Raw genomic sequence first — 27,439 nt, 5'->3', positions numbered from 1 at the left:
CTTCACAGAAAATGCACAGGAATTTCCTCTATGCAAATTCTCCACCGGCAACAGAACTAAATTGGCAACATCAGTTTTATAAAACTCCCCCTTGCCTCCAATTTCTAGCCCTTTCCTCAGGATATTAATCCCCTTTTTCCAGTCCTTTGGTCTTTTTCGCCTCCCTGTTTTTCTTCTGTCTCCTCAGTCTTTCCTGTTGTTTGCCTAGGATGCTATATTTTATATTTTTTTATTTAGCAGCTGCAATAATCCCGAATTTTGCTGTTGAGCTGGTAGCTATTTCCCCTGCAGCAGGTCCAGTGGTAGATGCTCTGAGCAATAACCGACAGGTTCCTCTGGATCTCTCACCAGACAGAGTTATATAGCTCAAGGCAAATTTAGAGCTTGTTTTGCTGGCACAAGGAAGAAGGGAGAGGAGTTGGAGCATACGGCCCCAGTCATCCATTAATAAATGGAGAACAGAACACAAACTAGGAAACATCAATTAAGATAACTGAGATTAGGAAAATTTTGTCTATGCTAGCAAAAACTGGGTGCATTGACCAAACTAGGCTATGGAAAAAAACCACCACCCTTTTGAGGAAATTCATCAAGGAGGTCTTGGACAATCTTCCACTTCAGAACCACGAAATGTGGATGTTGTGATGATTGGCATCCAGCCCTTTTGATGCAAGCTTTCCTATAGAACTTTTCTTCCTTCCTATTCATATAGGAGCATCATTCACATGTTTGTTCTGCTGCTCACCGCAAACAGTCATCTTAGTAAGGTCTGTTGTCTTCCAGTCTCCATTCTTTCCTGGAAAATATCCACACGCCGTATCTTTATGGAAGAAGGTAATTCAGTAGGACACTGAAGTAGGACAGAACAAAAAAAGCCTGGAAAAGGAATTAAGGGTTGAAATTAAACAAGCGGTTTGGAAGTTTGAACAGACCTTCTCTGAAAAAAAAAATTGTTCCCTGTCATAATTGTTCTTTCCTTTTTCAAGAACACTTCCCTGTACAGCCTCTGTCCACTAAATTTAACTATATCTAATTATGATTTTTTACTGGCAAAATTGCATGGCTTAGAGGTAGCACTATTTCACATTTATCCAGAGATAACTAAGATTTATAAATCTCATTGATAATAATTTTTATTATGCTAGATTATAAAAAAAAATTCCGATTTCTGAAAACGCGTTTATACTAGCAATCCCACGGAGAGCTATTTAGTTGCCAGTTACCCTCATTCTTCCTTTTTCACTCCAGTCTTCTCCTATGCTGGCCTTCCTTCGTGAATCATTTCTCGGACAGGATGGTGGCTCAGAGCCGCTGTGCAGCACAGCATCTGACAGTAATAGCAAAAAAGGTGATGTCCAGCCTCGGTGCTTTCACCATTTTCACAAAAATGGGCTCTATACAACTTTACGGGACAGATGCCAGCAGCCGCTTGGAGCCCTGTCTACACACACACCGGGTCCCCGCTGCCAGCGATGCTGAACCACCGTTACCAAAAGTGGCAAATATTCTGGGAAAAAGGCTGATGTTGACACCTCATGTAACCCCCCTGTAATTCTCTGTACTCTGTTATTATGAGTAGATTGTTGTTCATATTGATCTCTACATGTCTCTGTAGTGTTTTGCTTAAGGACTCTTATCAGAGGAAAGGTTTGGGGTACTCAAGACATTAATAATAATTATTTTCTTTTAGCAGAATTTTTATCCTAGACCTTGCTTCATATTTTAGTATCTTATGGGAAAAATCAGTCCATAGTTTACCTAAAAAAGACTAAGAAAAGATTCGAGGCTTTTCAGTACTTAGAAATGAAGTAAATATGTATAACAGTATTCAAATGATTTCCCCTTTTAAAAAAGGAGAAGTTGCTCAGATTCTCTGGTGATTCTTTATCAGTACATAGATAAGTAAAGATCATTCAAGCTCTTCAGAAGCGGAAACCCTTACTACTTCTTGTAACAGAAAACTAACTCTTTTCCCTCCACTCTAATTAGTGGATATTTCCTAAGGCACTTTTATCTATTCCTCTTAAAACAATTTCAGCACACAAGAACAGCCTCAGCAGCAAGAGACAAGCATTCTCACAGATAAATGATTTCCCCGAGCTCATTAAGCTCCTTTTTGGAAGCCAGATTCCAAACCCCATGAATCCGGGGTTCCAGAGATGCGGCATAAAGGTACCGTACTATTTCCAAGATTGTCTCCAAGCACTGGCACACCATGTTAGTGATGTATTTCAAATCCCTCTTGGAACTTTAACATCTAGCAATCAAAGATGTGATCTAGGGAAACTACACAAAACCAGTAAGGAAACAAAAGTATTGGTATTTTGATTTCCTGAGAAATCAAATAAAGCTGAAAATAGAGCTTCAGAAGGGATTTTATTCACCCTAAAAAAACCCTAAAAAATTAATTGGATTTACCAATCTTAATTTCTCCTTTTTTTCTTTTTTTTTCCCCCCCCTTAACTAAAAGGCTCCTAAAAATAACTCTTTTTGAGGAAAGCCATTCTTTGCGCCTCTGGGTTTCCAGAATACAGGTGCGGAACACACGGCTTAAAAAATTAAGCAGCCGCCGGGAATCCTCCTCGGCACCCGGCGGACAGAGCCGAGCCGAGCCGAGCCTAGCCGAGCCGAGCCCAGCCGAGCCCAGCCGAGCCCAGCCGAGCCCAGCCGAGCCCAGCCGAGCCCAGCCGAGCCCAGCCGAACCGCCCCCGCTCGCTGCCGGCCCCCTCCCCGCCCTCCCCCGCGGAAGCCCCGCCCTCTGCCCCCCCTCTGCCAGCGTCCCCGGAATGGCTGTGGGCGGGGCGGGGGAGCGTGGCCCCGCCCACTGCTGGTGACACCTCCTCCCGGCCTATGGGCTGCGGCGGGCGCGGCAGTGCTGGGGCTGTGCGCGGCGGCGGCGAGAGGGGCCGTGTCCGTCCGTCCGTCCGTCCGTCCGTCCGTCCGTCCGTCCGTCCGTCCGTCCGTCCGTCCGTCCGTCCGTCCGTCCGTCCATCCATCCATCCATCCATCAGCCCGTCAGCCAGCCAGCCAGCCAGCCCGCCCGCCCGTGTCAGCCTGTCAGCCGGTGTCGGCCTCTCCGGCCTCCCGAGGGGCTCGGGGGGAGCCGGCCCGGCCGCGGCACCCGGAGCCGCCGCGGAGCAGGTGGGGAAGCGGCCGCGGCGCGGCTGCCGGTACAGCGGCAGAGCCCACCGGGCGCCCGGGGCGGGGCTGTTGGGGCTGTGTGCGTGTGTCCGCAGGCGCCGGCGCGGCTGGGTGGGTAGAGCCGTCCTCCTCCGGGCTCCCGGTGACGGTGAAGCGCTGCCTGAGCTCGTCAGAATAAGCCGTGGTTTAGGCAGCGGCTGGGAGAGCCTGGGTGCAGCCAGCGAGCCCCGCTGCAGAGCTGCCGGCTGGAGCAGGGCTTGGTTCCGCCCCGGCTTTTAAAGAGTATTTATTGCCCTGCTCTTTGACAGAGGACTCCCCTGTGATTTACAGCTATGACTACTCTTAGTAATGATTAACGCCAGGCAGTAAGAAACTTTGGTTTAAAAAATTATTAATCTTGTTTTGAACCCAGGCTTTTTGTTTTGCTAAAGTGAGCCCATCACCTTTGGCAACTATGACCTTGATATGGGTGTGCAAAAGCTCTGCATGTATGTATGTTATATTATTACCTGTGTATGTTGTATAACCATGCACGTTATTGCGTATAATAATATATAAATATATAATGTATATAATGGCATAATTTTATATTAAATACATCGTATTTGTTTCACCTTTTGTGTTAGTCAGGAGACTGCCTTATTGTTGTTTTTAAATGCTGTGTGTTATTTAAATTAAGCGGCCTGAGCATTTTTGGGTACATAGGAAGAAAGCCTCTGAAAACACAGCATGCAATTAAAACTAACCAATTTATAAACCGAAGAAAGCTCCAGTGATTGAGTTGCTGGGTTTGCCTTGGGCCGCATTCTGGAATTAGGCACAGAGGCACGTAGGCAGCTGCCTGCGCTCTTCCTTGAAACACCCGTGTTTGCTTGTTGTCTCGCACCCACCCGCTGGGATGGCCCCATAGAGACATACAGTCGCCATCAGATCAGCGTGACGGGCTGGGTGTTCTCACAGCCCCTTTGAGGATGTGGCAATTTTAGGTAAATATTGCCCAATTCTGCTAGCAGTGGTGAAAAGGTAAAGGCGGACAGAGGTGTGGAGCCAGGCTGCTGAGGACCAGGGTCTCGCCCGCTCGGGTGCATTTGAAGCTCCTGCTTGGCACATGCCCACATCACCCATTGCCCAAGGAAAACAGCAGCTTGAGTTTTCATTGCCCACTCTGCTTCTCACATTGACAAGAAATAGCTCAAGAGGACGGTCTTCCTGTTTGTGCTAGGGAAAACTGAAACTAAAAGTAATGCAAGGCAGAGCTTTCCTGCACCACACAAACTGGACTTCCTTTAGAATAATAGAAACACTGATTTATTTTTTTTTTGTGTGTGTAGAAGATGAAAATAATATTTATGCCTACTTCAGCCTAGGGTATTATGCGATTTGTAATGCTTGACTTGAAATCCAAGAGTCTCTTGTTTAATCATGCATATTTTATATAGAATCTAAGAAGTATTTACCTTTTAATGAATTTCAATTTAAGAAACTTGCATTGGTGCACCTGTATTCATATACTTTTAAAGGCATATAATACATGTGAGCTTTATTATAGATTATTATGATTTTAAATTTTATTTGCAAAATAATTATGTTTAAGGATTTTTTTTTTTAAACGGAGGTAAACGTTCTGAAAATATTACTACTAAGGTAGTAACAACATCATCTCTCCAACGCTATAGTGTATTTAGAAGACAGTAGCACCTAGAAGCCTCATCCAGTTACTTGTGCCCCATGGTAGGAGCTGTGCAAATACAGGCAAGAAGGCAGTCCTTGGTCCCAGAGAACTTAGGAAATAGAAAACAAGACACTATCTGTGAACATAGACAGAAGTAGTTGTTTAATCAAGTACCTCCAAATGTTCATACAAGTGGCAAATCCATTATAAATTATATTGGTATCATGGTTCCTCTTTCATTTATGTCTCTGTAGTTTAACTGCAGTTAACTGTTATCAGCCGAGCTACTGGAATTAAGAATTAGTGCTTCTATAATATTGCAAAACAGCAGTTGCCAGCTTGCAGATGCTCTTTCCTAAAATTAGCTGTTTTGTGATAGAATCTGCTGCAATAGTTTTTATACTTGAATAAGATAGTAATTTATTTGAATGATGCAGGTTTGGTGGGGTTTTTTGTTTGTTTTGGTTTTTGCTTCTTTTTTGGCTTTTTTTCTTTCAAGATATGTTTATGGTACAATCAATAAGGGATAGCCCCGTAGAAAGCTGGAGTAGCATCACAACACTGCGTTGCTGTGTTTCATGAAATATTGCCTAGATCCTGTCTCAATAGACTTTCAGTTTTCTGGTTTTCCCTTGTTCCCTGCCTTGCAGGCAAAGCTGGGTAAACATTGCCTTTACTCTTGAAAGCCTCTCCTTTTCGTCTTTTAATACACTTCAGAGTTGTTTTCAGCTATGCTTTTCCGCATTAACTCCTGAACAACAGCTATTCTGAAGGCAGCACCTTTCACTAGCCATGGTGTACCTGCTTAAGCTACCTCTGCGCTCGCTGCATGCCTGCGGTGCTGTGATGCTTTTAGCGTAGATGCAGCGTACGGGTCGGATGCGAGCGGTGCCCTGCTGTGCTGCAGACGCCGAGTGTCCTGGGATTTCCCTTCCATACACCGCAAAAACCACTGGGGATTTGGGTCAAACTGATTAATTCTCAGGCAGAAGAGGAGGTGGGGCATTAAATCAAGCCAGCAGTTGGTAAACATGTTGTGGTGTGGCTTCTCTGGGTGAACTGTCACCATCTAGCCAGGACTGGTGATGTGACTGATGTAAGGTAGTAGCACTGAAACAATGAGGACCAGAACATAACGAGGGCAAAGGCTACGTTCCTAGAAATTTTTACAGAGCTCACGCTGCTGCTGCACAGGAATGTCTTACAAAATAGCTTTTCCCCCCCAGAGGAGGTTGTGGCAGTAGTCATTTTGAAGCTTCGTGCATCCTATTCCTAATTAGAATCATAGGTTCATTAAGGTTGGAAGAGACCTCTAAGATCATCTAGTCTAACCACCAACCCAACACCTCCATGCCTAATAAATCATGTCCCGAAGTGCCACGTCTACACGTTTTTTGAACTCCTCCAGGATAGTGACTCCACCACCTCTCTGGGCAGCCTGTTCCAATGCTTGACAACCCCTTCAGTAAATAAATTTTTCCTAATATCCCATCTAAACCTCTCCTGACGTGACTTGAGGCCTTTTCCTCTCGTCCTATCACTTGTTACTTGGGAGAAGAGACTGACAGCCACCTCGCTACAACCTCCTTTCAGGTAGTTGTAGAGAGCGATAAGGTCTCCCCTCAGCCTCCTTTTCTCCAGGCTAAACAACCCCAGGTCCCTTGGCTGCTCCTCATAAGACTTGTGCTCCAGACCCTTCACCAGCTTTGTTGCCCTTCTCTGGACACGCTCCAGCACCTCCATGTCTCTCTTGTAGTGAGGGGCCCAAAACTCAACACAGTGTTTGAGGTACGGCCTCACCAGTGCCAAGTACAGGGGCACGATCACTTCCCTAGTCCTGCTGGCCACGCTAGTTCTCATGTAAGCTAGGATGCTATTGGCCTTCTTGGCCACCTGGGCACACTGCTGGCTCATACTCAGCTGGCTGTCAACCGACATCCCCAGGTCCTTTTCCACCAGGCAGCTTTCCAGCCACTCTTCCCCAAGCCTGTAGCGTTGCATGGGGTTGTTGTGACCTGAGTGCAGGACCTTGCACTCAGCCTTGTTGAACCCCATACAATTGACCTCAGCCTATGGATCCAGCCTGTCCAGGTCCCTCTGCAGAGCCTTCCTACCCTCAAGCAGATCAATACTCCCGCACAACTTGGTGTCATCTGCAGACTGACTGAGGGTGCACTTGATCCTTTTGTCCAGATCATTGATAAAGATATTAAACAGAACTGGCCCCAAAACTTAGCCCTGGGGAACACCACTTGTGACCGGCCGCCAACTGGATTTAACTCCATTCACCGCAACCCTCTGGGCTCGGCCACCCAGCCAGTTTTTTACCCAGCGAAGAGTACACCTGTCCAAGCCATGAGCTGCCAGCTTCTCTAGGAGAATGCAGTGGGAGACAGTGTCAAAGGCTTTACTAAAGTCCAGGTAGATAAAATCTACAGGCTTTCCCTCATCGACTAAGCGGGTCACCTGGTTGTAGACAATCAGGTTGGTCATGCCTTTCATGAACCCATGCTGGCTGGGCCTGATCCCCTGGTTGGCCTGCACATGCCTGTTGAGCGCACTCAAGATGAACCGCTCCATCAGCTTCCCTGGTACCGAGGTCAGGCTGACAGGCCTGTAGTTCTCCAGATCCTCCTTCTGGCCCTTCTTGTAGGTGGGCGTCACATTGGCAAGCCTCCAGTCTTCTGGGGCCTCCCCTGTCAACCAGGACTGCTGATAAATGATGGAGAGTGGCTTGGCAAGCTCCTCTACCAGCTCCCTCAGTACTCTTGGGTGGATCCCATCCGGCCTCATGGACTTGTGAGTGTCCAGGTGGCATAGCAGGTTGTTAACTGCTTCCTCCCCGATTATGGGGGGTTTATTCTGCTTTCCGTCCCTGTCTTCCTGGTCAGGGGGCTGAATACCCTGAGGATAACTGGTCTGACTATTAAAGACGGAGGCAAAGAAGGCATTAAATACCTCAGCCTTTTCCTCATCCTTGATGGCAATGTTCCCCTCTGCATCCAATAAAGGAGGGAGGTTCTCCTTGGCTCTCTTTTTGTTGTTAATGTGTTTGTAAAAACATTTTTTATTATCAGTTACAACAGTGGCCAGATTGAGTTCTAGCTGGGCTTTTGCCTTTCTAATTTTCTCTCTGCATGACTTGACAAGATCCCTGTACTCTTCTTGAGTTGCCTGCCCCTTCTTCCAAAAGTGGTAAACTCTCCTTTTTTTCCTGAGTCCCAGCCAAAGCTCCCTGTTCAGCCAGGCCAGTCGTCTTCCCTGCCGGTTCGTCTTACGGCACATGGGGACAGCCTGCTCCTGGGCCTTTAAGACTTCCTTCTTAAAGAATGCCCAGCCTTCCCGGACCCCTTTGCCCTTCAGGACTGCCTCCCAAGGGACTCTCTCAACCAGTGTCCTGAACAGGTCAAAGTCTGCCCTCCGGAAGGCCATGGTGGTGGTTTTGCTCACCCCCCTCCTTACTTAATTAAGCAACCCTAGAGCACCTCTTCTTGACGCTTCCTTCCATCCCCTCGATGCCTATTGCCCCTGCTGTAGAGCAGTGTTGCCTTTGGCCTGAGGGGCTGCGTCTGCTGGTACCACATGTGCTTGCTTCAGTGTGGTGTTGCCTCCGCGTGCTCTTCTGCTGGTCCTCTGATCCTGTGGAGTGAAAGATGCTGTCAAGAATATTGATACAGAAGTTGGGCCCGTCTGACTGTAAAGGGCTGAATCAGTCTTGCAGCCCTATTTTAGTCAATTTTTGCTTAGTAATTTTCCTAATCGCCATCATTTCAGGCAACTGCAACCTTCTTTGCTTTTGTCATACAATTTTGTAATTTCACCATATGAAAGAATGAAACACTTCTCTAGCAGGCTGATTTAAAAAAAACCCAAACCAACAAACAACAAAACCCACACTATAATAAATCCCAAAGTAAAAAGGTTGTGAACATTTGCTCAGCAGCATGGACTGCTGCAGGTGTTCCTTGCTTCCTGGGAGTGGGTAGGTAGGATAGGGCAGGTGACATTCAGTGTATCATATCTCTGCAATGTATCATGTGGATCTTATTTCCATGCATGTGGTATGTAGCATGCATAAGCTTTTGGCTTTTGTAAGCAGAGAAGTAAAAAAGATCTGGTTAATTTAGGTTATTGTGATTTTTCTTTCTTTCTTCTTGTTAAACATTTTGCATCTTTTTATTACCTCAAAAAAATAACTGAGCAACTTTTTTTGTTCTTCTGATACTAAAAATACTAAGAGGAAAAAACAGCTATGTGTCCTACAGGAATTTCCTGACTTCTTGGCAGGATAACTCTTGGGATAGAGAAACAAATCATGCTACAGTTGCTCATTGACTACAGGGAACTACAAGCACAAGTCTGGTGCATAGTATTTTGGCTCTGGATCTGTTTATTTGTAGCATTCCTTGCTAAATCTCTACACAGTACAGCTTGGGCATGGGTTGGTTGCCTGGATGTAGGTGACCGGTGCCTTTCAAGGGGGCTGTCCAAGGGAATCCAGGACATCTGTATGAGGCTGACAGCATGACACATGACCTACAGTTGATCCACCTTCTTCTTGGGCAGCAGCTGAAGAGTAAGTAGGACACCTTGTGAGCAGCCACAAAGGCACTGAATGTTTACGTTTAGCTATCTGAATCTTACTTGTCCAGATTTGTCCAGGACAGGGGGATCACTGGGAGATTTGATGAAACATAATCCAGTAATGTAATTGCAAATGGTCCTGCATTTCCCACCGTGTTCCTCCAGCGATCCTCTTTCGAATTGGAGAACTTCAAAATAGTATTTCTCTTCTCGAGGTCTAATTAGTGATATGTCTTCACAGAATCCTTAAATGCCCTCGGGGCTTCTGGTCCCAGAAACCAGTTTCCTTTCAGACTTTGCTGGGCATGTTATATACATGCTGTCTCACTGGTACTGCAGCACAAGTTATTTAAAATGTTTCCCAGTACCACAGAGGAATTCATCAACAGACATGAACCCTGCAAAAACCTTTACAACTCAGCATCAACCTGTGGCCTGGCCCAAAAGGAAGGACTTGATCGGTTTGAAAGGAGTTTCTTTTTGCTCCAGTGTCTTCCCGTGATTGACGTTATGGATGGCCACAGAGTCATTTAGCAGGATGCATACTGATGAGTTTCATTTGTTTAAGAACAAATAAACCAGCGATGATTTTGTTACAGATCTTCTCTCCAGTAACTCTTGTGTGTAAAAAGTGAACGCAATTTGCTTTCCATGCCTGCTTTTTGTGGTATGAAGAAATCCATGTTTCTTGGCACTTAAAGGATTTGTGGCTTAAGAAAATTACTTCTTCCTCTCCCTTTCTTCTCTACCAGAGTTGTCTAGGAGGATAAACTCACTTATAGGTATCCTATGCCTCAAAGCAAAACGGATGTTTTGCTCCTGCAACAAAGCATCTATTTTACTATGGAGTTGACATTGAGTAATATACCCTGACCTCTGTGTGCTGCCAACACATCCTTCAAGTTCCTGCCCCTCCTTTACCTCGGGGAAGCCCTAACTGCTCGCCTACCTTGCTCCACGTGTACAGCAACAATTACTGGGTTATAACTTTGTGCCTTCTAATAGTCTCATTGTTTTAATTGCATAATGGTGATGTGTGGTTTTAAATTAGTCATTACTTTGGTACCCGTTTTAATGAGATCTTCATCTCTCTTCCCAGAGGGGAAGGCTTTGTTTTCCCAAGAGCAGCATGCTTCTTCCCAGAAGAAATTAATTTCAATTAAGGAGGCATGAAAAAGCAAGGTGGTAAGGGGAGTGTTGGGGAGTATTTACAGGGAGAAGGGAAATAGCTGCGAGTCTTGGGTGCTGGAGAGCATTTTAATAATGACAGAGCCTAAGACGTGCTGGGCATTTGCATGTATAAGTAGTCGCATTGGTGCGTAGTGTCATTGCAATCATACTTGCTCTGAGAACAGCTAAATGTAATAGCCTCGTCTCTCATGGCGTGGAGGAACACAGCCCAAAAATACCCTCGCATGTCTTCACACATGTGAAATGATGAGACCAGAGTTTAATGGCTGTGACATCAGTTGGTCTGCTCCCCAATAATTTATGACTACATTGCATTTGTTGTGTCTGTCTGCTCACAGGGAAGACTAGTTGTGGTATGACTATTTGGAGTTGAATCGACAGGGTTGTTGGGGGGGACAGGAAGGCAAATCACTCCTTCCAGATGAGGTAAAACCCCTTGTCTCCCCCTCTCTGGGCGGATGAAGGTGGGGGTTGCTGTGAAGATGGTGGCTTAACAGTCCCTCCACCTCCCAGGCCATGAGACTGGGTTTGGGCAGTAGGATCCAAGAATCAGAGAAGATTTATAGCCAAAACATCCCTTTGGGGATTTTATGAAGAACTGTTCGAAACGCATAAATACTTGTGCAGAAACGAAGCCTTCCTAATCTGCTTGTTCGCAAGGAAGCTTTCTGACTGTTATTTCACTCGTCATCACAGGTAGATTTGGAAGGAAGATCTATTTGACCTGCTGGCCAGGAAAAGGTTGTCTACACTAGGTGTGTAGTCCGGGGCTAAATTTTAAAGTAGGGATGCAAGATTCTCTCCCAGCTGAGGTCTGAAAAGAGCCTGTGCAAAGCCTGTTGAACAAACAAGCTGCCCAGTTGAAATCACTGTTAATACATTCTTAAATGGTTAATCTAACTGTTGATAGATCCCGCTCATAAACTAGTGCAATATATGGATGCAGCCACACAGATGCAACACCAGTAAGGTTTTGCAGTAATGATGGTCCATCTGATGCATTCTTCAGGGGAAGAGAGCCTGAAGAGTGAATTGCCATTGTGTGAGAGACTGGATGGCTGATCCAGCTGGACTGTTGTAATCGTTCCCTATGGGCTTGGTCAACTTGAAAGACCCAAGAAACACAACAGTTTGACCAGAGTTGATCAAAATGCTTGGTGAGCATGCTGTGTTAACTGCAGTATTTTCTATCTTCCCTGCTGTTTTGAGCTGCAGTTACAGAGAATGCTTAGGATAGATCTGTCTCAGGACGTTATTACTTGACTATTCATTTTATTTTTGACTGTATCTGTGCTTGGTCTTTCCTAGCCATCTCCCCAGATGCACATCATGAGACTGGGACTTCTAATTCTGTGGTTAGGGCCAAGATTATTGCTTTCACTTCACTTTCCTCTCTGGGGACAAGACCAAGTACTAGCACTTCCTAGACGGGACCAGGTGATGCGTCACAAAAATAGCTGTTTTGGTAGAATAAGGAAATCCACAGCAGGAAGAAAGTCAAGCTAAAACATGTAGTGCTGTGTGACAGCAATTCAAGCAGCAGAGAAAAATACTATCATAAATTAAAAGCATTTGAAATGAACAAAAAATGTGAAATTTCTGGCAGATGAGATTCAAAATGTTCCAGGGGGTGAGTCAGGAAGGAATGGGTCGGGTGATGTCAGCCTCTGCAATTGAGAGACTGAAAAAGAAATGTTGCAATAAGCCTGCGCAGCATTTGCTGATTTGCTCTGCTTACTCAGTGGGAAAGATACAGCTGCCATCAGCTCTTCTTTCCCCATGATAAGTAAAAATTAGTTATTACAGAGAGATACCTTGGGGAAGACAATATTTTTGGGGCAACGTAGTTTGATTTAATGCAATGAAATATTTGATTTCTATAAGAAACATGAAGTTTTCGAATACAGAAAAGTATACGTTCTCTGAACGTAAACCCTCCTTCAGAAGCAGCATTTAAGATTTTTCTTAGGATTTTAGTCAGTGTTCTGAAATGCTGGTACTTCAGTGTACGAATCCCTTCTTTGTAGTCCAGCTTGTAAAAGCAACAGCTGTCTAAGGTGTTGTTTGTAACTGGCATCATATAAAAATATCTACGGGTGGTTTATCTGTCCATGATTTTATATTGCTGGTTCTTGTTGGTGTATCTGTACACGTGTACGTCTTCACTCATCACTTTTGTAACTAAACAGAACTTCGTCTTGGAAAGTACTGGGGTACTATGTCAGCAAGTGTAGCCTGGAAATTACTTGCTTCTTTCCCTTTGTTTTCAAAGGTAGTTCTACTGCCAGTGGTATGCCCTCTTTGTGTAAGTATCGGTAAGAAGTCTAGTGCCTATCCATTATTTTCCATGTTGAGTACAGCTAGAGTTGAAAGATGGTTGAACTTGCCAGATTGCTGCTGCTTCTGAAATCAGTTTCTCAGTTCTCTGGAGCAAGCATATTTACCTTGGAGGTCACCAATGCTTCCCTTCAAAGACTGCCTCATCTCTTTTTTGGCCTTCTGAAAATGCCTTAGCAACAAAACCTGTAATTATTTATGCTATGAAACAATTTAGTGTAGTTTAAGCTACTTATTATGCACCATAATGTTTGGAAAGAGTAGCAAAGGCAGGCTCAGATGGCAGAGCCGGAGCTGGAGGAGAATTTTGAGTGGTCCCCAGGTTTTCCGCAGAAGCTGTGGTGAGCATCAGCCCTGAGTAATAACTAATTACCACAACGAAGACTGGCATGTACTGTTCTTTCAGTGTCTTTACCCACAATTACCTTTCTCTAACCATTGCCTAAAAGCCCAATCTGCCAGTGTTAGCCTTACCGGTATTGTCTAATGGGAGAAAAAGAAAGTAATAGTTGCCCTGGGATCAGCAACCCACTGAAACTGCAGAATAGTCTGAAGTCCTTCAGTTGAGGATACATCTGCAATTTGAGACTTTAAAAAAAAAAAAAAGGAGGAGAGTCATGAAACATCTGATGCTCTCTCCTACTGTGAACAGATTTCTTAGTACTTCTTTCTTGTCTGTCTTTAGGCTTTTAGAGGTTTCAGAGTGCCTTGGCATGTAAGTCACACTGCTGTCCAGCAATATGGTATTAAGTTGATGCAATTCCACTGTATATACACTGTATAATACAGTATAGTATAATACCACTGTAATTGGAAATCTGTGACCCACACCTGACACTGCAATCCATGTCACGTATATATTTTGGAGGGGAGAGGAAAATTTGTATGTTTGATCAACTCTTTGATTCTCATGTTCCTCTGAAGTTAATGAAAATTTCTTTGATAATTTTTTTAAACGGACTGAATTCATTGTCTTGATAAAACAGGTCTCAATAGCTAGGAAGATTGCAGCACAAGGGAATGGCTGGTTGGGGAAAAACAGTAACGTAGTGTTTAAAGAGGAGCTGTCTTATACCTGGTGGCCATAAACCAGCATATAGCAACCAAATGGAGTGAAATCCTGTAGGAAAAGAGTAGTTAACTAATGTCTTGGCAGCGGTGGCTGGAAGTCAGAATTTCAAGTGCAGACAGAAAAGCATGATTTTTGGCAGTGAGTTTCTACATAGCGTTGTGGTTGGAGGGAAGGTGTGTGAATTCTGTCAGTCTTTGTAAAGCTCTTGTTCTTTTAAAAGCAATTTAGACAGTGTCCTTGTTTCCTGCTCATCAGCAAAGTGATTCTGCTGCTACTGTAATACAGCACTGATGAAACGGGTACCTTGAGCTGGAAAGTGAGATGGATTCGCTCAAGGGGTACTTTATTGTGTTGAGTTCACTAAGCAGTCTGCAGACATCTGAGTGCTGTGCAGAGTTTAGATGAAAATGCTTATGCATTTCATATTTTTCTCACTTCTAACGAGCAGACCTTTATGGTGATTTGCTGAGGGAAGGCGAGGCAGATAACCAGCAGGGTAGATGAAAGAAGGAAGGATGCTCTGTGACCTGCACAGTCTAGAGTTACAGTCCTCACCGTCCTGTTCATGGACAGTGAGGGACAGAAGGGAACTCACGACTCCTGATGAGCGCAGTTGGGTTGACCCCAGGTATTAAACTGGACCAGGTGAAGTAGAAGGCATCTGCTCACGCCAAGGCTGAGTTACTCTGGATTGACTGGAAGTCCCTGCTTGGGGAACAGCATTTGAATAAGATTTTTTTTTTTTTCCTATCAACAAGAGCAGTAGTTCTGTGAGGGCCACATACCCAGTTCCTGTAAATGCCAGGCCATGTTATGATGTGGTCAGTTTGGCATCACAGAATGGTACATTTTATATGTATAAATGTATGCTACCTGTATATAGTTTTGACATTCTTTTCTTCAAAACTGGGGAATAAGCACTCAAAATTTTGCCTGTTTCTTGTACTCTGAGGTTCCAGTACAAGTCACTGTAAGTCACTACTGGACTAGATGCACCTTTCCATTGATATATACAGTATGGCTGGTCTTATGATTTCAGGCAGTTTTGTTCCATAAACAATTAATGTTGCTTTCTCCCGCTTGTTATCCTTTCATTTGAAACCTATAATAATATTTCATCCATGCTTCTGACTACCTGTGAGTTAGTACTAAGTGGCGATTTAGCTCCTCCAATTTCTACTCCCTTGCAACAGCAGTAGCACAGGTGTCTCTCGGGTCCTCTGCTCTGTGCAGGAATTGCAGGAGATGCTCTTTCCCCAACAGCAATGCTCCCTGCCAGTGACTGACCTTTCAGAATTAGTCCAGAACCTGAGGCTTCTGCAAATACAATCAATGCTCCCCAAAAGAAATTTGCATTGTCCTATCCCGAATCTAAGTACTACTTGTGTTTTAGCATGCGATTATTGAGTTTATTATAGTCTTTTTTGAACTCTCCAGAGCTAGCATCTTCTTTTATTACAGGTCTGTTCTTCATGTTCTCCCCCTCCCACCATCACCCCCTGCATGTGTATTTTCCTTACAAATCCCCATGGATGACTTGCCTTTCAGGAACATAGTGTGGTCGGATGCACGCAGGCATGTTCTGTGGTAGTGAACTCCATGTATGGATGCAGCTGAACTTTCTATAGGCTGTATATTAAAATTCTTATGACATTTTTTATGAGTGTTAAGTTAAGCAAAACATAAAATGCAGGAAAGAACTTTAAGTATTTAGAGATTTAATTGGGATCTGTCTCTCTCTTGGTCACATTGAAGCCTTGAACGAAAGCTTCATTTGGTACTGATGATGGGAACAATCTTGAAGCACAGCTGAGGACTTTTGCTTGTGACTGAATAGGACTTTCAGTCATCACCAAGGTCTAAAAATAAATCACTCTTCGCCGTTAAAGCTTGAAGGTGGTTGTTTAGTTATATGTTTAGAAATAACCAAAGGTGGGTGGATGGATAATTCCTGAGCTGAAGATCAACATTTATTGCTTGAGGGGAAACACTGGCCACATGGAATCTGTGAGCACTCCCAGAGCAGACAAGAACGTTGCGTAGGCCACGGCCCAGCAATGAGTGAAATCATAAAATTTTAGTGCAACGAAATACAGCTACTAGTGAGGTGGCAGGGAGGGTTCACATTTGTTTGTGCTGTTCTTATCACAAGTTGCCATGGTTTTTGTCTGTGGTACTGCTTAAGTTTTAATCTTTCAGTTTGGGAATGTAGGGGAGAAGTTACTTCCTTCTTTTAAGAGCAGCCCATTTACATGATAAAAGGGTATTCCCAAGTAATATTAAATAATTTCTTTTAATTTAGATTTTAAAATAGAAAATCAACTCTAAAATATGAAATAAAATGTAATACTTAATAGTGTTTCTCTACTATTCCTAAGAAGAGCACTGCAGTTTATCTGTTATCCCTAAGAAAAGCACTGCAGTACTTGTTTGGTCCCCTCTGATTTTTGGCGTTTTTTTTGGCTACGGGAAGTATGGCAAGTCATCCTACATAATCTTTTTGCTTTGGGTTGTTGTTGTTGGCAGTTGTGGAGCTGTTCCCTGGCGGTTTCGTTGGTTATGCAATTAAGAACTGTCAAAAATATGTACTGCAAGGAGCAGGTGTTATGTTAAGTATATGAAACCAAGTAATAATTAAAAAAAGTCTTCAGTCTGATAATAGATCAGAAGCAGAATGAAAACTTACTCAAAGCAATGGGTTTTTTTCTCAGTCACGCAGAAAGCATTCATCAAAACTACAGATCTACCACTGCCTCTTTTTGATTCTTTTTCCCAGCACTGCTTCATTTCTCTGTCAGTGGATTTTTTTTTTAAATGAGTAAAAAGACCAGCAACCTTCTGTTCGTCTTCTGAAGGCTGCTTCTCTCTGTCACCAGTATTTTGGGTAGGGTTTTTCTGAAGAAAATGCCTTTTTATCTTTAGCAGACAGTTGAACTGTTCTGCTTCAGTGACTTCTACATGTGTTAAAGAAGTCCTAAAATATGTCTTGCTACCAGACAGAATACTGCATTCAGTATGTTTGCAATTGGCTGCAGCGTGACTGGGGCGATCTTGGACTTGCTGAAGTGTCTGTGGAAAAGGTAGCTTTGGTGGGCTTGTATTTCCATTTTTTTCAAATTACTTGATGAAAAAATGGTGTATTTTCATAGAACCAGAGAAAGGTTTGGGTTGGAAGGGACCTTAAAGATCATCTAGTTCCAGCCTCCCTGCCATGGGCAGGGACACCTTCCAGTAGACCAGATGAGGCTCAAAGTCCCATCCAACCTGGCCTTGAACACTTGCAGGGATGGGGCATCCACAGCTTCTCTGGGCAACCTGTTCCAGCACCTCACCACCCTCATAGTGAAGAATTTCTTCCTTGTATCTAATCTAAATCTACCCTCTTTCAGTTTAAAGCTATTACCCCTTGTCCTATCACTATGTGCCCTTGTAAAAAGTCCCTGTCCAGCTTTCTTGTAGGCCCCCTTCAGGTACTGGAAGGCTGCTATAAGGTCTCCCCGGAGCCTTCTCTTCTCCAGGCTGAACAACCCCAACTCTCTCAGCCTGTCTTCACAGGAGAAGTGCTCCAGCCCTCTGATCATCTTTGTGGCCCTCCTCTGGACTTGCTCCAACAGCTCCATGTCCTTCTTAAGTTCGGGGCCCCAGACCTGGACACAGTACTCCAGGTGGGGTCTCATGAGAGCGGAGTAGAGGGGGGGAATCACCTCCCTCGACCTGCTGGTCACGCTTCTTTTGATGCAGCCCAGGATACGGTTGGCTTTCTGGGCTGCAAGCGCACATTGCTGGGCCATGTTGAGCTTCTCATCAACCAACACCCCCAAGTCCTTCTCCTCAGGGCTTCTCTCAATCCATTCTCTGCCCAGCCTGTATTTGTGCTTGGGATTGCCCCGACCCATGTGCAGGACCTTGCACTTGGCCTTGTTGAACTTCATGAGGATCACAGGGGCCTCCCTCTAAAGCCTGTCAAGGTCCCTCTGGATGGCATCCCTTCCCTCCAGCGTGTCGACCACACCACACAGCTTGGTGTCACTGGCAAACTTGCTGAGGGTGCACTCAATCCCACTGTCCATGTCACCAACAAAGATGTTAAACAGCGCCGGTCCCAATACCAACCCTTGAGGAATGCCACTCGTCACTGATCTCCACTTGGACATCAAGCCATTGACTGCAACTCTTTGACTGTGACCATCCAGCCAATTCCTTATCCACCAAGTGGTCCATCTGTCAAATCCATGTCTCTCCAATTCAGAGACAAGGATGTTGTGCAGGACAGCGTCAAATGCTTTGTACAAGTCCAGGTAGATGACATCAGTTGCTCTTCCCTTATCCACCAACACTGTAACCCCATCGTAGGTGGCCACCAAATTTGTCAGGCACGATTTGCCCTTAGTGAAGCCATGTTGGCTGTCACCAATCACATCCGTATTTTCCATGTGCCTTAGCATAGTTTCCAGGAGGATCTGCTCCATGATCTTGCTGGGAACAGAGGTGAGACTGACTGGCCTGTAGTTCCCTGGGTCTTCCTTTTTTCCCTTTTCAAAAATGGGGATTATGTTTCCCCTTTTCCAGTCAGTGGGAACTTCACCGGATTGCCACGACTTCTCAAATATGATGGATAGTGGCTTAGCAACTTCATCTGCCAGTTCCCTCCGGACCGGCAGATGCATCTCATCCACCCTCTTTGTTGGAATGAATTGCTCCTGAGCTTGGAGGAGGTGATCCTTGAATATTAACCAGCTTTCTTGGGCCCCTCTTCCCTCCAGGGCTTTATCCTATGGTACTTTACCAAGCAGATCCCTGAAGAGGCCAAAATCTGCTCTCCTGAAGTCCAGGGTAGTGAGCTTGCTGTGAGCCCTCCTTGGTGCCCTAAGGATCTTGAACTCTACCATTTCATGGTCACTGCAGCCAAGGGTGCCCTTGAACTTCACATTCCCCACGAGCCCCTCCTTGTTGGTGAGAACAAGGTCCAGCATAGCACCTCTCCTCGTTGGCTCCTCTATCACTTGGAGAAGGAAGTTAGTTATAATGCATTCCAGGAACCTCCCAGATTGCTTATGCCCTGCTGTGTTGTCCCTCCAACAGATATCGGGGTGGTTGAAGTCCCCCATGAGGACCAGGGCTTGTGAATGTGAGGCTGCTCCTATCTGTCCATAGAAGGCCTCATCCACTTGGTCTTCCTGCGGACCCCCACTATAATGCAGACCCCCACTATAATGTCACCTGTCCCTGCCCTCTCTTTAATCCTGACCCATAAGCTCTCGGTCGGCTCCTCATCCATCCCCAGGCAGACCTCCATGCATGCCAGCTGGTCACTGACATAGAAGGCGACACCTCCTCCTTATCTCCCCTGCCTGTCCTTCCTAAAGAGCCTGTATCCTTCCATTCCAACACTCCAGTCATAAGAGGCATCCCACCATGTCTCTGTGATGCCAATAAGACCATAGCCCTGCAGGCGTGCGCATGTCTCTAACTCCTGTTGTTTATTCCCCATGCTACGTGCGTTTGCACGGAGGCATTTAAGTTGGGCCCCCAATGAAGCTGACTTACTGGCTGGAGTGGCTGGAATTCCTTTGTGCTGCTCTTCAGGTACTCTCCTGCTGACTTGTGATCCTTCTCCATGCTCTGGGCACCTATTGCTGGCACTGGCATCGAACTGGTAGGAGTGGGATGGATTGAGGTTCCCCTCCCCTGGCAACTTTAGTTTAAAGCCCTCTTCACCAGCTTGGCAAGCCTATGACGGAAGATGCTCTTCCCCTTCTCTGACAGGTGGACCCCATCAGCCTCCAGCAGACCAGGTTTCTCAAAGCGAGTCCCGTGGTCTAAGTAGCCGAACCCCTGGCTGTGGCACCAGTCCTGTAACCATTTGTTGATTCACCAGATTCGACTGGCCCTTCCAAACCCCTTCCCTTTGACCGGGAGGATTGATGAAAAAAACTACCTGTGCTCCAGAGTCCCTTACCACTGCTCCCAGGGCTCTGTAATCTTTCTTGATACTCTTCAGACTGCTCCTGGCTGTATCACTGGTGCCCATGTGAAACAACAGCAGCGGATAATAGTCAGTGTACTGTATGAGGCTTGGTAGCCTCTCGGTGACATCCCTGATACGAGCCCCCGGTAAGCAGCACGCCTCTCTAGAGACTGCATCAGGTGGGCAAATGGGTGCCTCCGTACCTCTCAGAAGAGAGTCGCCTACTACTATCGCCCGTCGCCTTTTCTTGCTTGCGCTGGGTGTTACACGGGGAGCAGATCGAGCTGCCTTACTCAGCTCCAGCGTCCCTCCTGGTGTGACGGGTCTTTCCTCTTCAGTCCGCAGAGAGGTGAAGCGGTTCTGCAAGGGCATCTCAGGCTTTGGGGAAAGTCTCTTCCTCCTGCTGGTCCTTGTCATTGCAACCATCCATTCTTCTGCATTGTTGGCCCCCCTCCCTTCTGTGTGTGCCCGTGGGGAGTTTTTGGCTGTTTGGCTGTGGGTCCACTGTATACTGCGCTTGGAAGCAGCTATCTAACTCCTTCTCAGCCTCCCTGCAGCCTTCTCACCGCCTCCTGCAGCTCATCCACCTGCTGCCGGAGGTCCTCCACCTGGGCACACCTTTTGCAGGCAGGTCTGCCTCCTGTCCCTGCCCCAGGAGAAAGGTCTAGGCACCTCCTGCAGTCTGAGGTCTGCGCGGCAGCCTCTCCCTTCAGCAGCTCCGTCTGGGTGGAGGCATCGGCCACCGCTGGGGTAGATGGTGCAGACCCCCCAGCCGGAGCTGCAGCCTCTGCTCTCGGACGAGTGCCCACCATGCTGCCTTGAGGGTCAGGTAGGATGAGTGCCCTTGACCTGTGCAGATGGTCACAGAACGGTGCCTGGTTGCTGGGTTATGTGTCCTCCAGGTCTCTGGCTTGGCCAGTGGAATGCCCCTCCTTTGCAGAGGTGCCCTCGCCCTGTTTGCCCACCCTGCTCGCAGCGCTCCTGGTTGCTCATGCTCCCTAGAGCTGCCTTTTGTGGGGGTGGGGGGTGGCTGCCGTTACTCCTTAATATTTTAGGAAGGGTTTTGGTGCTGAAACATTCATTTTAGTCATTAAATATTTAAAATGGCAATGGCTGTTTGGAGTTTAAACTCTTCTTTCTAACCTGCACCGGCACATAACTCGGTCATTAGAAAGAAGACAAAATGAAGTGTGTTATTTCAGCCCTGTCATTCACTAACAGTGTCAGGAATGAGACATTTTGGGCTTGCATAATTTCTTACTTAAAGCAGCTAAGAGACAGGAGAGAAAGAGGCTGCAGAATCTGATAGAATAAAGATATATAACTGAAAAAAAATTTGAATTACCATTTGAAAAACAAAACCACATTCAAACAGAGCAGAAAGGGGAAAAAAAGCCCCCAAACTATATAGGTTTACAACTGCACGCAATGAGGAGAGGTAGCAGGCAGAAACAGCCCTTCCTCTTTTAACAGCCTGAGTCCTGCACAGGGTTTTCTGTGGTGTGGGCTTGTGGCCTGAGAGGTCAAAGCCATTTATCTCCACCAAAAGGAAAGCTCCTAACATACTTCTGTATTTGCAGCAGTTATAACCAATGAGCCAAATTCTTGCCCCTCCTTGCTGAGCTGCTTGGTGCTGCTGAGCCTGTGCAGCAAGGAGTGCTGGAGTGTTCTTCTGTGCCTTCAGCCCAGAGCATATATACCAGTTAAAGATAAATACGTTGAGCAAAAAACCCACAAAGTTATTGGGAGTGTGTTTTCAATAGTCCTCTGTGCTTTTATCAGCGCAATCCTAGCTATAGAAGTGAAATGGTGGCCTTATCTTTATGGAGACAGGAACCGTACTGATGGTACCGTTTAGGATGTCTGAAGTCCCGTGCATGGACATCTCTATTTGGAGACAGAGTATCCTATTTTGATATAACTGATCCTATAGAAATTTGACAAAGATGTGTTCGTTCCAAAATAGTTTCCTGGTGAAAGAAATATATGTGTGCTTATCTTTGTGCTCCATTTTATTAAAAAAGGTGGAGTTGTATTTTGAAAGTTAGGCATGTTTGTAAGAAGCATTGGGCAGGCATGGGGTGTCCAGGAGTCCTTAGCTGGCCTTGACCTAAACATACAGTTGTATAATAACAAGAGCAGCTCCAAGCTCTGTATCGCTAAACCTTAGCAACCCACCTCCGAAAACGTAGCCATGTGTCTTCCCTAGTCACATGTGAACATTTTGCAGCCAGCTGACGACAGCTGCCGAGGATTGCCTAAAAAAGCTGCAAATCCACCCTTTCCAATGCAAGGTGCCTGCCCAGAGAGATGCACGGGAAGATTTTGCTCAGCTTCTCCTGCTTGAGTGGCATCCATCCTCACTGTGGTGCCAGTGGAGGGAGCCGTACTCCTGGGGTGAAGGAGGGATCCTGCTTGGGTCCTCTTGGTTTGGAAAGAGGAGGCTGATGTTTAAAAGCTGAGGAGGCAATAGGATGTTTTTGTAGCTGGGGGTCAATGTAGGTGTTAGCTGGCAGTGGCTGGATAGTATGTGGAGAGGTAAAGGGGAAAGGCAAATTGCAAATCCTTTTCCCATGGAGGTTGTTTTTAGGCAGGTGGTGTGTGTGTAACCTAGCAAGTGAATAAAGCTGCCCTGCTCTTCCCATGTGGGTACCTGTCCTGAGCAAACCTGGTTTATGGGACTGCAGAGGTAGTTAAAAATTTACTGGGATTTCCAGGGAAAGAGTAGATTGAAAACATAAGTCAATGACGGGATTTTTTGATTTGGTCTAATTATACACTTGGAGGTTTTAAAACCACAGACACCATGAAATTTAGCCTGAGTTTCAGCTAGCCTGCAGGATCCAAACAGTTTGTCGCTCCGCTTATCTCCGTTTCAGAGAAACGGTTGAGAGGGGCTTTTGATTCTGCTGACTCAGATGTTTTAGCGTCTCTGGACGTCAGCCGCAGTCACGCAGACCTGTGCTTGGGTGCCTGGGAGCAAGGCACAGGCAGCACTGCCTCGGCTGTGTCCGTGTGCTGGGGATGCTGGCTGCGCAGAGCTGTTGGGAGGTGGGTGCAAGGATGAGCCCCGGGGTGGCTCCTGGAGCAATGAAGAAAAGCACTGTCTTCCAGAGATGGACAGGCATCACTGGACTGTCATGTATGAGAAATATCCCCAGAAGGGGACTAAGCCAGTGCTTCTAAAATGGGATTTTAAAAAATGAATTAATTCTTAGATGTAGTTAATACAAACGTTTTCTGGTATATATAGCACTGAGCCTGGCTCTTTCCACTGTAAACTAATGTCTAGCAAAAGTGATGATGACTTTCAAATAACTACTAAATGCTAATCAGATGTCTGTTTTGTTTTTTTTTCAGGTTGATTTTTATTTCAATACAAACCACTGAAGATGACACCAAAACATGAAAAACAAGTAAGTCACGTCTAAGCTTTAATAAAAAAGGATTCTAGTTTGGTTGTGGATTGAATTTCATTAAGGTTCACATGGACCAGGAAAGATTGGTTGTATTCTTCATGCTTTTAGTTGCCAGGCTACAGAATATTCTGGAGTGATGTAGTACCAGTTCCTTCTGTTAAAGTTTGATGGAAGAATCAAATATTCATTAGATCAGAGAGAAGGAGAGTAAGTGACTCTGTGCATAAGCATCTCGGACACTGAGACAGGAGAGAAAGACTTGGATTTTAGTCTTCTCTTCATCAGTCTTCAGGTATTTTTGTAGGACATAATTGTTGGAGCTGCGTCTGAACTCTGATTACCAGATGCATGGACCACAAGAATGACACTTGCATGTTCTCTTTTGCTCAGTCCCAATGAACATTAAAAGTTTCAACAAATTATTTTGTCTCAGCTGTTAGTCTCTTATCAGCCTTACTACTCAGCATGTGTGGAGTGAAGATGCCAACACTCCCAGCATGAAAAGCCCCATGTCCTTTGTGGTTAATCCTTTTACTAATAGGCAACCTGATGGGAAACTCTGTTTTTCTCGAAAACTTTGTGGAAAATGACTCTTTGGGGATTCTTGACTAATCAGATGTGTAGCAGTGGCACCATGGAGCATGAGGTTACCACCTGATACAGTCCTAAGCACAGAGGTTTGAATTAAAATGCAGCTGGAATGATTAATGCAAATAATCATCCAATGTGAGATTATTTTTATTCCTCCTCCTTGTAGTGGATTTTTTTCCCCATATTAAAAATAGATGTTTCCATGTCAGATTTCCTATTTTCCTAATAGGAAAATGTTAAAAAGAGACTTCTCAGAAACACGTTTTTTGTGGTCAAATTCTATATAGTAGAGCTTCTGGCTTATCCTTGTCTCTGAGCAATCCATTGCATTGTGCAGCAATATTTCCAACAGGAGAAAGGTGGAGAGGGAAGCTAAAAAAAAAAAGAAGATAGGCTTATTGTGTTTGCTTCAGCTGCTTTTATGGTATATTCTTCCTTTTGAGGCAAATCCAAATGGGAACGCTTCAGTTTTCAGTGCTTGTGTCTACATGACCTCAGTGCTGCCCTTTTCCTCTGCCGTCAGTGCTCATGTTCTTTGCATAGGACTGTAACCATGAGGGAGTAGGTGTAAATCAGGCTTGGGGGTCACTTTGGCCATTTTGTCATTTATGTGTGACCCTAACTACTTGGACTGCTCCAGGCCTTGAGGACAGGGTAGCAAAATGCCACTGGTGCCATGCCTAAACTGGCTGTTTTAGCCAGGAATTAAAAGGCACATCCAGCCAGAGAAGAGGATGTGTTGTGGTTTAACCCCAGTCAGCAACTGAGCACCACGCAGCCGCTCGCTCACTCCCCCCCACCCTCCCCCCATTGGGATGGGGGAGAGAATCGGAAGGGCAAAAGTAAGAAAACTCATGGGTTGAGATAAGAACTGTTTAATAATTGAAATGAAATAAAATAAAATAAAAATAATAAATTGTAATGAAAAGGAAAACAAGAGAGAGAGAGGAACAAAACCCAGGAAAAATAAGTGATGCGATTGCTTACCACCTGCCAACCAATCCCAGCCTGTCGCTGAGCAGTGGTCCCTGCCCCCTGGCCAACTCCCCCCAGTTTATATACTGAGCATGACGTCATGTGGTATGGAATAGCCCTTTGGCCAGTTTGGGTCAGCTGGCCTGGCTATGCTCCCTCCCAGCTTCTTGTGCACCTCCTCGCTGGCAGAGCATGGGAAGCTGAAAAGTCCTTGACTTAGTATAAGCACTGCTTAGCAACAACTAAAACGTCAGTGTGTTACTGCATTATTCTGCTGCTAAATCTAAAACACAGCACCATACCAGCTACTAGGAAGAAAATTAACTATATCCCAGCCAAAACCAGGACAGGATGTTTGGGCCAGCATGGCTGCTGGGATCCATATCAAAGCTATGGCACTAGCAGTTTGGATAGGAAATGTTTTGCTTATGAATTTAGCAGTTTCCAGGGAGAAGGAATAAATGGAGATGTCACTTTTTCAAGTAGCTTTCTGTTGAGTCTCTATTGTTCCTAGTGCAATAGGCCTCCACGACCAAGCTTGGACACTTTGAACCGTCAGCAGTAAGTTCTGGTTTTGAGAGAGTTGTTGTACTTAAGCATTACAGGACACATACTGTTCCTGAATGCATGATAGACATGCATGTATTGTGGCCCTCAATTGGAAGGAAAACAAACAAACAAACAAACAAAACCCCCAACCCAAAATGGAAAGTACATATAATGTGGCATAATAGCTAGATCTGCAGTTCTGGAAAAAACAAGCAGAACTGGGTGGGAGGGGAAGAAGATACCTTGAAAAGGATTGCAGCTGATAAAAGTAAAAAGTCCCTGAAACCTTGGCTCTCTTTGGGCTCTGCTTCCCAGGTTGTATGGCTGGACTGCAATGCAGCCTTGTGACAAAAGATAGTCTTCATGTGGGCTGTGGGAGGAAGAGGTCAGCATCACCTCCCCTAGATGAACAGTGCGTTACTTGAAGATAGACATGTCGATTGAGAGTATCCTAATTTTTATAGCAAGATGGGGAGGGAAGGGTGTATATACAGAGGAGAAAGGCAATTACTACCTCAAACTGCTGTAGCCTGGTGACTGTTTGTGACCAGTGAATGCAGGATGGACTGAGCATACAACAGCAATCTCCCAGAGGAACAGTCTGCCACCTAACTGTGCTTGGATCCTAACATAGCCTATATGTGAATATTGGCCTTTACAAGCCTACTTTTATAGGAACAGGGAGGCATAAGCACCTTTTCTGGCGGTGTATCTGCATCTATACTGGGCAGTTAGGGCTGCCTTGATTAAATCAATATTGTTGTCCCAGTGGGGTCTTGTATCCTGGAGAAGGCTTAAAGGTCAAAAGAGAAGGGATAGTCTACATGTGCAATGCCACTGTTTCAGAGCAGCAGAAACTGTAATGGGAATTGGGATTAATGCTTCCTGGATTCAAGATGCTTATAGGGGAAGTAACTATAGATCTTGAGAAAGGCTGTACATTTTTGGTTTTGTTTTCTAGTTGCTTAATGTTTATCTTGCTTCATTCTGAACTTGGCATTCTTTGGTAAATAAAGGAAAAAAAAAGAAACACCCGGTCTTCTGCTGAAATCCTGGTGTTTCAAATCGGAGCTGACACTGACTGCGTGTGAGGGTTCCAGTTTGCTGAGGTGCTCTGCTGTGCCACAGATCATTTTTACCCTTGGCTTAGTGATATACTGCCTAGACCCCTGCCTGCCACAGCAGGTACAGCAGGTCTCCTTTTTTTCTATAGGTAGAGTCTGAAGGGTGCTTGACTTCCTCAGTGTTGAAACTCAGTGACTAATTGGAAATTAAAAGTGTACAGACTTTTTGTGTAAATGTGGTCTGGAATGATTTGCAAGGTAACCTGTAGCTAACCCACAGCATATCCAATAGTAACTTTTAATCATAATACTTTGGTGTAATAGAGGTTGAAAGAAGCATTTTACTTCAAAGATCATTTTGATTCTGTACAAAGGAGAGGGTTATAGAAGGTTACTTGGAAATGAAGTAATTTGGGGAACCTAGACAAAAGGAAGAGCGATGAGAAGCTGGTACGGCGGTAGGTGGGAGGAAGGGGACCGAGGTGAGGTTATGAGCAGGCTACCTGCACTCGTGACTCCTGGGCTGCAGCGGTTGAAGGGAAGAGGAGAGCAGTGTCCTGTTTGAAGCTTCCTGGCGTAATTCCTCTTCTTCCACTTGCAGGACTGATGCATTTAGTGCTCAGGAAAGGAAAGAAAGTATGTTTAGGAGAAGCGGTTGCAGCTCTGGGGAAGAGTGGGGCACAGGGAAATAGGAGGCTGGGGAAGACAAATGGGAGAATGTAAGACTATGGATATGAAAAGATGTTACGGTGGGTCCGAAAGTATACTATGTCTATATATGTATGCTAAATCTGATAGTGAGGCAGGAGGAAAAAAACAACCAATGGTTTCCTCTTCTTTGTTCAGCACATTGCTCAGGATCTGCTCAGGAGGCGG

General features: G+C 45.3%; 1 protein-coding gene across 2 annotated transcripts in view; it reads left to right on the top strand.

Moving 5' to 3' along the window:
• The first annotated feature begins 2,980 nt into the window (after window positions 1–2,980).
• Window positions 2,981–27,439, top strand: part of SNX10 (sorting nexin 10) — a 40,988-nt gene continuing 16,529 nt past the window's right edge. Inside the window, exons 1-2 of one of the 2 annotated variants that reach the window (XM_072854094.1) lie at window positions 2,981–3,141; window positions 23,326–23,381. In XM_072854094.1, coding sequence (XP_072710195.1) covers window positions 23,358–23,381 — 24 coding nt within the window. In that variant the 5' untranslated portion in view covers window positions 2,981–3,141; window positions 23,326–23,357. Of the gene's footprint in view, window positions 3,253–23,325; window positions 23,382–27,439 lie in introns of both variants that reach the window. The other variant, XM_072854095.1, reaches the window with a different exon arrangement.

This window comes from Ciconia boyciana, chromosome 2, assembly GCF_034638445.1.
Source record: "Ciconia boyciana chromosome 2, ASM3463844v1, whole genome shotgun sequence".
Taxonomy (NCBI): Eukaryota; Metazoa; Chordata; class Aves; order Ciconiiformes; family Ciconiidae; genus Ciconia; species Ciconia boyciana.
This window is presented reverse-complemented; position numbering and strand designations above follow the sequence as displayed.